The 16,424-nt window shown below is 41.0% G+C and overlaps 1 protein-coding gene across 5 annotated transcripts in view; it reads left to right on the top strand.

The window, feature by feature from the left end:
* Positions 1-16,424, top strand: part of SOS1 (SOS Ras/Rac guanine nucleotide exchange factor 1) — an 81,277-nt gene that overhangs the window by 43,321 nt on the left and 21,532 nt on the right. For all 5 annotated transcript variants that reach the window (XR_016281665.1, XR_016281666.1, XR_016281667.1 and 2 more), the window contains exons 11-15: positions 2,280-2,361; positions 3,471-3,593; positions 5,179-5,282; positions 15,480-15,702; positions 16,035-16,154. Coding sequence is in view for 2 of the 5 variants with exons in the window: in XM_089529015.1 (XP_089385141.1) it covers positions 2,280-2,361; positions 3,471-3,593; positions 5,179-5,282; positions 15,480-15,702; positions 16,035-16,154 (652 nt within the window). In the remaining 3 variants the exon portion in view is untranslated. The remainder of the gene's footprint in view (positions 1-2,279; positions 2,362-3,470; positions 3,594-5,178; positions 5,283-15,479; positions 15,703-16,034; positions 16,155-16,424) is intronic.

Raw genomic sequence — 16,424 nt, 5'->3', positions numbered from 1 at the left:
GGTTCTAACAAAGGATTCAGGATGGGGGGTAATTGAGTTAAATCCCTACCCACCCTGAATAGCTCTGCTGGACGAGACTTCGTAGTCGCAGTAGATGTAGAATAGAAAGACTTCTTGGCTGCATCTATTGCCACATCATAGGATTTAAGATAAATCCTGTGACGTGTCCTGTCAGATATGAGTCGAGATCTTTGCCAGTCACGCTCAAGTTGTTGTCCAGTCTGCTTCATTCTCCTGAGATCTTCAGTATACCAGAGGTTGTGGTTAGAAGTGGGCTGGAAAGGACGCTTGGGAGCGATAGTGTCTGTAGCCCTGGTGAGGTTGTTGTTCCAAGTGTTAACCATGCCTTCAACAGTATCGCCAGCACTACCTTCAGAACCCTTTAGTTTTGTTTTTTGTTCTTTGGCAGAACCCTTTAGTTTTGTTCTTTGTTCTTACATCTTGGGTTTTTTGGCATTAGGGACTTTTGTTGGTTTGCATTGTTTTTGGAGTATCCTCTATTTCACTGATACATTATGTCTGTTAATTTGGAGTCAACTGTTGCTAGTGTTTGGGACCAGTCTCTTTGGAGATTTTTTTGTATGTCAGCTCATAACTTTGCAGAGATCTGGTATTGAGACTGAGAAATCAGGAGCAGGTTGTAGGATAGAAATAATGTAATTTTTTGTCTACCGCTTTTTCTTTGACTTGCCCAACCCTGGAGACATGGCAAAATCAATGGAAAGTTCCTCTGTATTAATTGCAATCAGAGGCTGTTTAAGCAGAAAGCAGAAACATAAATCTCCTGTTGTCAAATAGTCTGCTGATCTTTGAGATCTAGTCATTATTTCCACAAAATCACAGTTATAAGACTGATCTGAGCACTTTGATTGCTTTACATTAGGGAGACTTTGATCAGTGTTGAAATTATGCATCCACCATCCTGTCTTGCAAGCTTACTTACTGTTGGATTTATTGCATTTTGAGATCCCTGGGATCGATGTTCACCTGTTTCCTTTCAGTTCATCTATGAAAGAAATGGGGTACCTTTGGTTCTCCATAATCCCTTACCATGGAGCAGTCTGTCTTGGGTTTCCAGAGAGTCAGACTTTCAAATATCTAGAGGGCCAGTGGTTTCCCATCTCATCTTTTAGGCTGGAAGGTCTTCTGACCATCCTAGTTGGATATGACTTTAATCCATCCTTTCAGTAGCTTACATTGTAGGAAATCCAGTAGATGTTTGTGCTCTTGCATGAGCCTATTTTTCATCTTTATTCTCTTCTGTCATATATATTTAGGAACCTCCCTGACATCAAGGGAAAGAGCAACCCCCACAGGAAGAGCCTGCTTGCCCTGCCTTTCCAGTCCGACTGGCAAGATATTCCCTGAGCTGAATATCCTCCTGCACTATTACTTGAAAAGCCCTAAACAGCATTCATTTATTTTATGTATAAATTGAATTGTAAGAGGCCTATCATAAATTGGAAAAGCAAACCCTCTCACACCAGCTGTCTTTTAACCATAGTTTAGGTGATAAAGAAAAATACATTCTCTCCTGGTCAACTCCTTATACCAGAGTTGGGACTCATGGAACCCTCCAGATGTTTTTCAGCTGCAACTCCCATTAGCCCTCGCTACCATGTTGGGTGATGAAGAATGCTGAGAATTGGTCTAAACAACATCTGTAGGATTAGCAGTATGCACATGTGAAATCAAATAACCATGATGATTAAGCCTTGCATGAGTAAACAAAAATGTTTTAAACCTCTTTGAGGCCTTTTGAAGGATTCTTCCCAAATGTGTCCAGTTATGACTTTTCTTTCAACACCCTCCTCATTGATTTCCACTTTGCTTCTTTGACATGCAGGCATCTTTGCCCTCCCCTTTTCTTTTTGTTTTGCTTGTCTATGCGTGCTCAGTAAGGAATTCTTGAGGAAGCTACCATTTACCTTGACTGTTGTAGGCAGGTGCATATAGCTGCAGTAGGATTGGCTAGAGTAGAATTCTATTATTTCCCATCTCAAGCTGCATAGCATTGCTTACTGCAGACATGCTATTGCAATCCAGCACTGAAAGTCTGTGTTTTTTCAGTCATCCCTCACCATCCTCCAAGTGCTGCTACTGCTAAAAAAATTTCAGCTAGACAGAGGATAAGGAAAAAAATGGGGGCTGGGAGGGCATAAAATGACTGTCAGTTAAGGTATACCTGTAGATGACATTCAGTCTTTTAAAGTCATAATTATAGTTATTAACTTGCTGTCTGTGTAATTAAAATGTCTTGAAATACTTTTCTATTCTAGATCCCAACTTTGTTCGAACATTTCTTACAACGTATAGGTCATTTTGTAAGCCTCAGGAATTACTGAGTCTCCTGATAGAAAGGTAGGTGATTTTTCTGTAGTATTGCTATGTAATTTTTTTCTCCTGAACATTTCTGTTGTTTGGAAAGAGGTATACATTAATTTGCTACAAACGTTGCAGTAGGTAAAGGTAAAGTTTTGTCAGGTGCATGCACACATCTGGTTCTTCCTCAATTGTTGACAGCACTCCGCTTTTCTATCTGAAAAACCACATTTTGTGTGGCAGCTAAAACTTTTTTGGATGCATCTTATTTTTTCTTGGTAATATACTCCTTTTTTTCAGTGCTGAGGGAATTGTTTTCCCCAGTGTTTGGAAAACCATATATCTCCTTGCAGATTTGTAGTACTGAAGTAAAACCAAAAAGTGAGTTTGATTTTTAAAAAACACACGTTTAAATGATTTCCCATTTGGGTTTAACCTTCAACTCCCATTCTATGTTTTATATGCATATCTGGACAAAAAAAAGTAATATCTGACTGCTTTTTATAGGTGTAGTATAGGTACTTTCTTTTAGAGCTTGTTTTATGCATATTTCACCATACAGTCAGCCCTCGCCTTACGCGGGGATCCGTTCCGGATCCCTCCGCATAAGGCGAATTCCGCCTATGCTCAAGCCCCATTGGAAACAATGGGGCTCGTGCACGGCAGTGTGGCGGAGCACAACGGGCGCATGTGCCCTTCTGCCCCACGCGCGCCCCGCGGCTTGAGCGCATAAGCTCAAGTCCGCGTAAAGCACACCCGCGTATGACACGGGCGCGCTGTATTTGATACAAAGCTTTTGTTTAAAGCAGTAAATGTCTGTGCTAGCAAATATATATTAACCTACTATATTACTTTAAGTTATGACACACTATCTAATTTCTGTTTGTCTCCCTTCTGTGTGTCTGTGAAGCTGTAATTACTAGTATGAGTATTGTACCTACACCACTTAGAAAACTCTGGAAAATTTAAAAATCTATAGGGACTGTGGCCCTTCTATCATGAGACCTCCTGAATACTGAAGATGAAGTGGCTGTGTCTTATTGTTTATTGTTTGTAGTAATTATTTAACACCTTCATGTTCAGCATTTTGCTGAACATCTCAATTAAATATTTATGTTTGGTTATCTGAATTTCCCTTCAAACATTAGGTTTGAAATTCCAGAACCTGAACCAACAGAAGCAGATCGCATAGCTATGGAAAATGGAGACCAACCTCTCAGTGCAGAGCTAAAAAGATTTAGAAAGGAATATATACAACCTGTACAGCTGCGGTAAATATATGAGAAATATATATATATTTATGACTAGTTTAGATTAGAACTTGTAAAAGTGCTCCTTATTTAGATTAGATCCCACCTTTTAAAATTAGTGGCCTGCACCCAAAGGTTTGTGTGCAGTGTTTTATGTATGCATTAGAGCTTTTCGGTCACCTCTCTGTATGACTATCCAAAAGCTTTTCCTTTAGGCTTGGAAAATCTCATAGAACAACATTTCATGTGGCACAAAAAGACTGCAGTCAGAAGAGAACACAGCTGCTAACCCCTGTCCCCTCATGCACATGCTCATGAAAATACCTTGTGCATACAGATGACCTTTTTAGATTAGTGTTTGTATGTGAATGATCTTTCTATGGTATATTCTGGCTTTCTTTATCTTCTGAATATAATAGTTTGAAATTGATAGTTCATTTAGATGATGAATAGTTAAATGTCCTAGGTTCAAGGATTACACACATGTTCATGGACTTGGGAGAGCCATACCTCACACAAGTTACCCACTTCCAACCCATAAAAAATAAGAAATACTTTAATTAATTAATTTGTTTTACTGGAAAGCCTCATGCCAGCCCTCTGGGGCTATAGGAGGTAACTTTGGTGGGTTGTAGCAGAGAGAGGGGCTGGCTTGTTTAAGGTTCAAGAAAAAAATATTGAGTGAGTAGAAGTCACCTTTGGTTTGTGGGGGTGGAAGCCCCTAAAATAGTTTGTTGGATGAAGACCTAATGAAATTGCCCCCACAACCCCTAGAGAGTGCAGAGGAGGCTTTTCTAGTGTTTTTTTTTTTTAAGTGTAGACAGTGGTGGGCTACATGACTGCCCAAATTGATTTAGATTAATTAGGTTGTAGTAACATTTTTCCTTTGAAGAAAGAAATTTTACAGGAAAGTCATGTGAATGCAAATCTTTGAGTATGCAATGCATAATATTTGTACAAATATAGCTAATCAATTTGTAATAGTCAGTCCGTCATATTCATTGAGTATTAATACAGCATCTGTTCTCATATAGTCAGAATTATTTAAGAGGATATTGATTTCTTTTATTACTGTTCAGCCCATCCGTGTAAGCCTGTTCTTTTGAAGATATTCTGTTCATCAAAACCTACTGCTCCAGTTTAATTTTTGTTCCACTGGATGGTACACGGTCCCTTACAATCCCTGGAGAGAGATAAATTTAATCTTTTAGTGATACCTCTGCTGTTTCTGCATGTGCTGTATGTGTTTGATAGTGATAGAACCTCACAATGACCATTAGTTTAAGCAGTGCACCAGCTTTACCCTACACCTAGTTAGGTTTGTTGTTAATATAGACATTCTCCTCTTTCCTGTTTGAGCTTGTACTGGGAAAATAAACTGAAAAATAAAGGGAGACCATGATCCTATTCCAAGCCCAGCAAATCAAGTTAGTTTTTGTTGACAATGGTACTTAACAGCATTGTGTTACTTCCACAAGGTGTCAGTACAGTGTCTCATTGTGTCATCTACTATAGAAGGAAACTAGTTCTCCAGCTCTTGTAGGTACTATCAGAAAGACAATGAATAAGCCTTGACCTGAAAGGTTCATCTCTCTTAATGTTGCAGAGTTTTAAATGTATGTCGTCACTGGGTGGAGCACCACTACTATGATTTTGAGAGAGATGTAGATCTTTTGCAACGACTGGAGGAATTCATTGGCACAGTAAGAGGTATTTGATTACAACCAATAAAATATTATCTGTTTTTGTTTCTTATAAACCTGTTTAACAAAAGTGATTTTATGCTTATACATGTCAGTTGTTGTGTACACAATTAAAATATTGCAAAACAGAAGAAAAGTCACTTAAAAATAATTTTAAACCACTATATCTTTAAAAAAAAATACATAAGCATACAATCTAACCCAGCACCAATGAAACATATCCATAAAGCAATCTAGAGTTCAGTGAAGTAAATGGCCATATTCTACATTTGAGGTAGCTTTCTAGTGTCATTGGTTTCAGTTCCAACCTTTCATTCCATAAATGGAAGGAAGGTTACACTTATTCTTTTCATGCCTGGGCCCTCTCCCAAAATGGATTCAAGCCATGGTTTTCAAGTAAGTCACTAGGTTTGCATTAGTTCTTAAATATTTTAATCTTTTTCCACACAGCTGCTTCTTTGTGTATATGCATATTCTGAAACTGATAAAATGGAACCTTCATTGCCAAACATGATGGCTCATAATAACTGGTGTCTTAGCTCAAAATGTTGGATGGCATACAATTACTTGTATAAGTTTATAGTGTAATCACAATTAGAACTGGTTCAGATTTAAAGATTGCAAACCACTTAGAGAGTGCTTAGTTTACTGATAAGCGGTATAGAAATGTAAATACTATTGCTATTCAGATACAACAGGAAACAATGTTTTCCCACTATGTGAAGAAGCAGTGACAGACTCAGACTCATAATGTTGTCTCTTACCCTCAAATGAGTTCATATGGTCCCTTTTTTCAGATGGCAGAGAAATGCCACTCCCATTTTAAACAAACTACAGTTGGATCTTGATATGTTCACTACATAAAGATTTAAACAACAACATGCATTTGAATTCAAATGTCATAGAAAATTATGGCTTAGTAAAAATAAGAAGTCATAAGATGTAGTGCTGAAAACAAGGAAAGAATGATATTTTGCTTTATTTCCCCAGGTTTATGAGGAAAAAATGTGAAATTTTATAATAGTGATATATAAAATCATGAATGGTTTTAGAATACCTTAAAATTCTAGAACAGGTGTCAGGGTGTATGTAAGGCAATTGTTGAAAAGTAAAGTCTAGGTAATATTACTATGTTTGCTTGTGATATACAAGAAATGTGGTAACACTATCTGTTGACACTGGAAAACTGTTCTTCATTGCTTTTTGAATTACTAAGCCTTTCCAGAAAATAAATGATATTGGGAAAATAGTTTTAAGAACAGGCTGCTTTCAGTCAAGCTGAGCTACCCCCAGATATTGGAACATTATACCAAATACACATGAATATGACGTGCATAATGTTAGTAGTGAAGTGCCTTCATAAATTACAACAATATGGCAAGTGATAACATATTTTTTCCCCCAAAAAAGAAGTCATGTTGCAGGATAAATGTTGGAGGCTTGTCCCAGACATGAGGAGAACAGGAGCTACATAATATGAGAGCTTAGAAGTCAGCTAAGAACTTCAGCTTATGGTGGGAAAGGGAAAGGAAAGGTGAAAAGCTGAAGAGAAAAGAAGGAATAGAGGCTCAATGAATTGTTACAATTGCTTATCTAGCTTTCTCTGTGATATAGATGAAAACATGTTTGAGGGTGGAGTAGGAGTGGCCTCTTCATGCTGGAGGGAATCTAAAAGAAGTTGGGAAGAACAGATGTAGTCAGGCCATAGACATCACTGGGCAAGGATTGCTAGGTATGGTTTGTGCAGAGCTAGAAATTACAAGAATTGGCCAGGCTTAGTGAAAATTTTGCTGAATTTAGGGTTTCAAAACTGGTTATAATCTTGAACCAAGCAAACAAAGAAAAACAACCTAAGTGGAAGGGAGATTGGGTGAAGTGCTTTCCAGAGGTCCAAGGATGGAATAATCTGTTTTCCATATTAGTAGAGGCTGTCAACAGGACATGCAAATGCCATTTAAGTCCAGCTAGCTAATGTTTACAGACGAAATAGGGACTTTGACCAAGGCTCATGGTGTTTGTGGGGAGTGATGGAAATGACTTGGTATCTGGTAGCAGTAGGCAAGAAGAAGTATTCTGTTAATTGTAATATATCTTACTCTTCTTCATGTTGTCACATAAATGAGTTTTTGCACCTGTGCAAAGACCCCAGTAGGAATGTTCTGCTGAATGGCTTAGCAAGAATCACACCCCCTTATGGCCACCTCACATGGCACAACTCACCAAGCTACCATCCCCTCGGTTTCTTTCCATCCACCATTACATTAGTGTCCTCTCAAGTGTTCTTCTCCTAGCTGAGGGGTTTCTCTCCTTTTTTTTTCTCCACTTCCCTCATCTGCTGTTAATAATAATAATAATACATTTTATTTATAGACCACTATTCCGCAATGATCATAGCGGTGTACAGAACAAAAAGGCAATACAATACAATCTCTCTCCCTCAAGAAGGTGGGTGAAAGGAGGTCTTTCCTTCTTCCAGGAAGGCTTGGTGGAGCTAGCCTGCCTTTCTCTCCCTCAAGATGTTCGCTTGTTCATTCTTTTTCCTCTTTATCTTCTATTGCAAAATATATTGTTGGGTGCCTTCAAATTGTTTCCGACTTATGGTGACCCCAAGGTGAACCTATCATGGAGTTTTCGTGCCAAGATCTGTTCAGAAGAAATTCACGATTGCCTTTCCCTGAGGCTGAGAGCATGTGATTTGCATTTCCCCAAGGTCACCCGGTGAGCTTCCACTACTGAGTGGGGAATTCAACCCTGGTCTCCACAGTTGTAGTCCAGTGCTTAGACTAGTATGCCATTTCTCTCTCTCTCTCTCTCTCTCTCTCTCTCTCTCTCTCTCTCACACACACACACACACACACACACACACACACACTTTCTCTTTACTTCAGAACCCATTTCTCCCCTCACCACTACCACCACCTTGATTCATGGCCTCTACTTCCCTCTTTAAACTTTGTACCTCCAGTGGTTGAACATTTGGCTTTCTAGCAGACACTCTAGGTGTCTCTTTTTGGGGGGAGAGGGGCAGGGCACATAGTGGAAAAGTTTCTGATTTGTATGGGTTTCAGCACCCAGGCTCAGAAGAATTGAGCCTTCTAATTAAAACTCCACTGTTAGGAGAAATCACTCAAGGTTGCTGACTGAGCAGCTTTGAACCAGCCTCTATTAACTTCATTTCCAAGCCTCGCAGATCGAAAATGACATCAGTACCGACAGTAGTTGCAGCCTTGGTATTAACAGTTTCATCTACCAACTTGATACCGGCTGCTCCATTGGTTCCTATGGTGCCTCTAGCTATGCTCAACTCATCAGTATCTACCTCTCTCACCCCACAACCTACCACAGTATCAGTTGCAGGAGACTCGGGACCAGTACAAGGAGAGAGAACAGGAAAATCCCCTCAAAGGTCTGGCCATATCAGACCGGCCTTTCTGGAAGGTTGCCCAAGTTCAATGGATAAAGATGATGCCGCACCAAAGTAGAAAGAACTCTCTAAGCATTCTTTATATTGGTCAGGAATACTAAAAGAGAAGGGAGTTCAAGATGGATAGGAGTTTCTCAAAAGGGAGATACTGAAGGCACAAATTAAAACAGTTCCAGTGAGAAAGAAAAATGGGAGGTGTCGCAAGAACCCAGGATGGATGACCAAGGAACTTTCAGCTCAGCTAAATTTTAAACGGAACATGTATAAGAAATGGAAAAATGGGGAAATCACCAAAGAGGAATTCAAACAAATAGCTAGCAAGTGTAGAGATAAGGTCAGAAAAGCCAAAGCACAGAATGAACTCAGGCTTGCTAGAGAGGTTAAGAACAACAAAAAGGGCTTTTATGGATATGTCCGCAGCAAAAGGAAGGAGAAGGAAACGGGAGGGCCACAGTGTGGAGAAGATGGCAAAATGCTAACAGAAGACAGAGAAAAGGCAGAATTACTCAACACTTTCTTTGCCTCAGTCTTCTCAGAAAAGACAAAGGGTGCTCAACCTGAGGATAATGGAGCAAAGGACAGAATAGGGGAATTTCAGCACAAAATAAGTAAAGAGATAGTACAGGAATACCTGTTTAACCTAAATGAATTTAAGTCTCCAGGACCAGATGAGCTACATCCAAGGGTATTAAAAGACTGGCAAATGTAATATCGGAGCCATTGGCAATAATCTTTGAGAACAGGAGAAGTCCCAGCAGACTGGAGGAGGGCAAACGTTGTCCCTATCTTCAAAAAGGGGAAGTAAGAGGATCCAAACAATTATCATCCAGTTAGTCCAGTGCTTCTCAAATAGTGGGGTGTGAGGCTCTGTTATGCAGAGGTGTACTTATAACAATTTTATAGACAAATGATACTATTTACAGTCGCGCGGGGGGCGCGAAATGTTTTCTTCTTCCTAGGGGGGCATGACAGAAAATAATTGAGAAGCACTGAGTTAGTCTGACGTCAATACCAGGAAAGATTCTAGAGCAGATCATTAAACAGAGAGTCTATGAACATCTAGAAGGCAATGCCATAATCACAAAAAGTCAACATGAGTTTCAGAGAAACATGTCATGCCAGACAAACCTGATCTCCTTTTTTTTTTTTTTTTTTTATAAAATTACCAGCTTGGTAGATGAAGGGAATGCTGTGGATATAGTATATCTTGATTTCAGTAAGGCCTTTGACAAAGTTCCCCATGACATTCTTGCAGACAAGCTTGTAAAATGTGGGCCAGACAAGGCAACTGTTACGTGGATTTGTAATTGGTTGACCGGACAAACCCAAAGGGTGCTCAACAATGGCACCTTTTCCTCCTGGAGAGAAGTGACCAGTGGGGTCCCACAGGGCGCTGTCCTGGGCCCAGTACTGTTCAACATCTTCATCAATGACTTGGAGGAAAAAATTGGGGGAATACTTATCAAATTTGCAGATGACACCAAATTAGGAGGAATAGCTAATACTCCAGAGGACAGGATCAAAATTCAAAATTACCTGAATAGACTAGAAAGCTGGGCCAAATGTAAGGTACTGCACTTAAGGGCGAAAAAATGAAATGCACAGATATAGGATGGGGGACACCTGGCTTAAGGAGACTACATGTGAAAGGGATCTGGGAGTCCAAGTAGACCACAAGTTGAACATGAGTCAACAGTGCGATGCGGCAGCTAACAAGGCCAATGTGATTTTAGGCTGCATCAATAGAAGTATAGTGTCTAGATCAAGGGAAGTAATAGTGCCACTATATTCTGCTCTGGTCAGGCCCCATCTAGAATATTGTGTCCAGTTCTGGGCGTCACAGTTCAAGAAGGACGTTGAGAAGCTGGAGCGTGTCCAGAGGAGGGCGACTAAGATTTATTTATTTTATTTTTATTTAGGTATTTATATCCCGCCCTTCAGCCCTAACGGCTCTCAGGGCGGCTTACATTTATTATTATTTTTTTAACCAGACAGTTCCCTGCCCGCAGGCTTACAATCTAAAAGATGGTGAACGGTCTGGAAACCAAGCCCTATGAGGAACGCCTTAGGGAGCTGGGTATGTTTAGCCCGGAGAAAAGAAGGTTGAGAGGTGATATGATAGCCCTGTTTAAATATTTGAAGGGATGTCATATTGAGGAGGGAGCAAGCTTGTTTTCTGCTGCTCCAGAGACTAGGACCCGGAGCAGTGGATGCAAGCTGCAGGAAAAGAGATTCCACCTCAACATTAGGAGGAACTTCCTGACAGTAAGGGCTGTTCGACAGTGGAACACACTCCCTCGGAATGTAGTGGAGTCTGCTTGGAGGTCTTCAAACGGAAGCTGAATGACCATCTGTCGGGGATGCTTTGATCTGGATTTCCTGCATGGCAGGGGGTTGGACTGGATGGCCCTTGCGGCCTCTTCCTGCTCTATGATTCTATGGTACTGGCTGCTCTATCTCAGTAGGGATTGACATCTTCAGTATCAATGGCTGCTGCTGCTCCTGAAGTGCACTCATATTGATGCTGCCTTTGGTACCAGTTATTGTGTTTGCATTTTCCACAATCCATGAAGTGAAACTTCCCCATAACAGAATATGCCTGTGTCCCATAATGATAGAACCCCATTAGTATTCACATACAGCTCCCTGCTGGGATCTGTCAGGTGCATCATCAATGAACTACTACCCATTCTGGACAATAATGCTGCTCTTTCAAGGGCTCTTGGTGGCAGACCTTTACTCACCTACAGACAGTCTCCAAACCTCAAACAGGTACTCACCGACAGGAAGACACATGACACAGATGGGGACACGGTACTAAGCTTTGCCACAAACCAAGATGCTGACTCTGCCCACACATTTATCCAGGAAATGTCATCACAAGACCTAATGGCATCACCCACAATATTAGGTGGACCTTCACATGCTCATCCTCCAATGTGATTTATGCCATGCTATGTCATCAATGCCCATCAACACTCTACATAGGGCAAACTGGCCAGTCCCTGTGCCAGAGAATAAATGGACATAAATCAGACATTAGGAATGAGAATACACAAAAACTGGTGGCAGAACATTTCAATCTTCCTGGGCATTTAATCTCAGACTTAAGAACAGTGGTGCTTGAACAAAATAACTACAAAGGTAGATTGGAAAGAGAAACAGCAGAATTGGAATTCATCCATAAACTACAGTCCCTCAGCAATGGATTGAACAGAGACAATGGCTTCCTGACTCACGACACACATTTCATCACTATCCCCATCCTGTGTAAGAGTCCAATGTCACCCCAATGAAATTGATCACTCTTGTTGGCTACAAGACAGATTTCTTGGGGCTGACGTTGAAACCTAAATCCTAAAGAATGGTCAAAGTCAAATGAATGTCCCAGAACAGTCTGTCCCAAAAGGACAACATCTTATCCTCCAGATATGGATAGATTTGGAAAGAGAACCTCAGTCACCTTTTTGATGGCAGCAATGGCCTATGCCTGGGCAAGTCATAACGTGCAGGAGAGACCTCAGTATATAGAGAGTTCTTGTAGCACCTTTGAGACTAACTGAAAGAAAAATGTTGGCAGCATGAGTTTTGTGGACTTCAGTCTGCTTCCTCAGATACATATAGCTGAATGGAAACCATTCTCTTCTGATGCTGCCGGCTCTATAGGTTTTCCAATATACTTTAATGGTCGTTGGTGTGCCCAGTCTTGGCCGGAAGACTGGGCCACAACAGGCATAACCTCTTATCTCACTTTTTGGGAATTCTTTCCCATTTTTGTGGCTGTTACCTTGGGCTAGAGAGTTGCATATTTGGTGTGACAACAGGTTAGTAGTCCACAGCATCAATTCTTTAACATCTAAAAACCATAGGGTTATGTACTTGGTGTTATAGGGTCAAATTTCAAAGAACCAGTGACCAATCTGGCTGCCACGTTTTGTACTAATTGAAACTTCCAAACTTGGTACAAGGGTAGCCCCATGTAGAGCACATTACAGAAATCCGGGCGAGAGATTATCAGTGCAAGTACCACTGCTTCAAGGCCCTTTCAGTCCAGGTAGGGATACAGTTGGCATATCAACCAAAGTTGGTACCAAGCACTCCTGGCTGTCGCATCTACTTGAGATGACAATTGTAGCGAGTCCAGGAGTGCTCTCAAACTGCGAACTTCGTCCTTTAGGGGAAGTGTGACCCTGTCCAGGACAGGTTGACTAATTTCCTTCCTAGGACCTAGGGAACCAATCACTAGTATCTCTGTTTTCTCTGGATTCAACATGAGTTTGTTTTCCCTCATCCAGCCCATTACTGACCCTAGACAGGCATCCAGAGGACAGATGCCATCTCTAGTCACTGCAGCCGTCAAAGACATAGATAAATAAATCTGGGTGTGATCAGCATACTGATAACACCGTGCCCCATGTCTCGAAGGCGGACCATTCTAATGGGTCCTCCACTCCCGAGGGGGATCTGAGTTGTAACCTTGAGTCCCACCTTTACCAGAAAACGATCCGTCCATGACAGGGCAGAGGTACAAGTTACCTCTGCCCACTGATATTCCTGTTCCGTACTAAAAACCACATTGAGTGTATTACCAGCACAATGTGTAGGACCCGAGACTAATTGGGACAGGCCCATGGTAGTCATGGTATTCATGCCACTGCAGTCAATGTGAAGTGTTATCATTACTGCTCCAGAGCAAGGAAGGGATACAGTTTTTTTGTAGCTGTGTTTCTTCCTGTGACGTCAAGCCCTCTACTGTATCAGTTTCCACTCTTTTCCATTACTGGTGAAAGTGATCATGAAACCTGACAGAAACTGTTCAGTTGCAGAATTCTGATCACTATATATTGACCCAACAACCTTGGTTTGCCCCACTTCTTCTTCTGCCTAGAAGATGTCGCTTCCCCCCCCCCCCGCCAGATATCAGACCTATTCTCCCATTCAAATAGACATGTTTTCCCATCCCAGTGTCAGAATATAGATGGAAATCTTTTTGTTCATTTCCATTTTCCAGACTTCAACCTTCTACTTATATAGCAGTGTCCATGGTCTTACACTTTTTTGTTGTATCTCTGTGAGCAGGGCCTAGCTTTCTCTTCCTTGAAAATGTATTTGTGACATATCAACTACCATCACAATCTTCTATACTCCTTTTTTTTAACCTGGTGGATAAGAAGTTTCTTAAAGAGCTGGCACATTTGTGCCCTCTGGTGCTTCCTCCAACTCTGTATTGACTACTGTTTCTGGTCCCTTTGCAGTTCATGCACAAACCTTTAAAACCTCTTGCATCTATTGATGAGTGTCTTCTGATTCTGAAAGTGGTCTTTTTGGTGGCCATCACCTCAGAAAGGTGAGCAAGTGAGCTCTTTGATCTGATGAGCTATTCCTCTCTTTCCACTGGGATACTTTCATCCTTCATCCAGACACTGCCTTTCTTCCTGAGGTAGACCTTCCTACCTTTTACCCACAGCTGCCATCCCCTTTAGAAAGGATCCTCCACCATTTGGATGTCCATTGGACATCAGTGTTCTATATCCAGTGCTTAAACAGATTATTCATTTGCTACGGTTGACATTAAGTGTCATCTCAATGGCTATCGAAAAGGATTGTAGAGACTATATGTCTCTGTTACAAGCTGGCCAAACTATCTGCTCTGGTAGGCCTTTGGACCCACTCTACAAGGGCAATGGTCTCCTCTATGACTTTACGTTGTGGTATTTCTTTGCCTGAACTGTGTAAAGCTGCAACATGGTCATAGCCATCTACTTTTGTTCAGCACTTCGGATTCGACTGCAGACCTAGAGTGAATGCCCAGTTTTGACATGCTGTTCTTTCTTCTGTTCTCCATTGACCTAACCCACCATTTTTTTGGTAAACTTCACAGTCACCCATTTGTGTGAGTCACAGAGACCACAAAGAAGAAGGACATGTTGCTTACCTGTAACTGTGATTCTTTGAGTGATCATCTGCACCTCACACAACCCATCTTACCTCCCCTGTTTCAGATCCCTGTCTATTTTACGCTGGAGTGTTGGGACATGCATGGTTGCCAGGAGGGGGCGGGCTTCCCACCAAGATACTCAGCTATAGGACATTCTGATTGGGGTCTCAGCACAGATATGAAAACCCATTTGTGTGAGGCCACAGATGACCACTTGAAGAACCACGGTTACAGGTAAGCAACCTGTTCTTACTTACCTTATGAGTCTCCCTGGAAGCTTTTCTGGCTGGGACCAGGGACGTAGCTAGGATTTTAGGAAGGGGGGGGGAGGTCCAGACTAAGTGCCACCATTATAATGGGGCTTGGGTGCGGCGGCGCAGCAGCACATACCATTCATTTTTGTAATGGAAGGGGGGGTCCGGACCCCAAGAACCCCCCCCCCTTGGCTACGTCCCTGCTGGGACGTGGACATGTATTCTTTAAATGAATAAATATGTATGGAATTCATTCCCATAAGATGTGACAGGATGTGATCCAAATGGATGTAAGCTAAAAGATTAGACAGTCAAAGAAGAGAAAATTATCCATGGAACTTCATGGTCAGAGATAGCATACCTTTGAATCTAATCACTACACTGTAGGCACAAGCAAAGGGACATCTCCATTATATCCAGCTTGTGAGCTTCCCAGATACTTCTGGTGGGCCACTGCTACCAATGCTGGCTTCTGTTTTTCATTATGAAATTCCTTTTTGCATTCTCTCATGTTAGACAATTAAAACTTTTCTAGTGTCTAGGTAACTTATCTACCGTGCTGAGCCATGTATTTCTTTTCCTTTTCAGGGAAAGCTATGAAGAAATGGGTTGAGTCAATCACAAAGATAATCCATAGAAAAAAGCAAGCACAAGCCATTGGGCCAAGCCACAATATTACCTTTGAAAACTTACCACCTCCAGTGGAATGGCATATAAGCAAGCCAGGACAAATTGACACATTTGACCTGCTCACTTTGCATCCAATAGAAATTGCTCGACAGCTCACTCTACTTGAATCTGAACTGTACAGGTGCCCTTTTCCCCCTCTAAAAATGCTCTTTTTTCCACACTATTATTACAAGTAATGTTTTTGTCTGCCTTGGTCTCTAATTCTCACTAGCAAGACTGTTATATATGAGAGATAAAATTGCTTAGCAATGATGTTTTAAATGGGAGAGAATGCCTATTTGCAGCATATATTGTACAAAGTAAAAAATGCAAATCACTCCATTTATTCAGTGTTCTGAGTCAGAATTACTTTTTTGATAAGGCAGTTATTTCTGATAGTCTGGTTGTTTAATTGCTATAAAAAAGACAACTAGCTTTGTTTCTTTCACCTCATGTTTTGTGTTCATTTTGTAGAGCTGTGCAGCCATCAGAGTTGGTTGGAAGTGTATGGACAAAAGAAGATAAAGAAATCAATTCTCCTAACCTGCTCAAGATGATAAGACATACCACCAATCTTACCTTATGGTTTGAAAAGTAAGTAGTTTGGGTGTCCTAAGATTTATGTGATTGAAGTCACATGTTTTGTGAGATCCAACTAGACAAAATATAGGCATTTCAAAGCAGGAAATAACTGCAGCAAAAACAATCAGAGTATATTCTTTCAGTTATGCAGTTATTATTAGAATGTTGCTTACTGTGCTGCATTGAGTTTGCATGCCTATATTATTCCAAGAAAACCATTCAGTTTAACTTGGTAGGGTTCATTTCTCAGTAGACATGTTTAGAATTGTACTATGAGTAATT

This window comes from Sceloporus occidentalis, unplaced genomic scaffold, assembly GCF_023333645.1.
Source record: "Sceloporus occidentalis isolate IW3139 unplaced genomic scaffold, rSceOcc1.0.p SCAF_6, whole genome shotgun sequence".
In the NCBI taxonomy this organism is placed as follows: Eukaryota; Metazoa; Chordata; class Lepidosauria; order Squamata; family Phrynosomatidae; genus Sceloporus; species Sceloporus occidentalis.
This window is presented reverse-complemented; position numbering and strand designations above follow the sequence as displayed.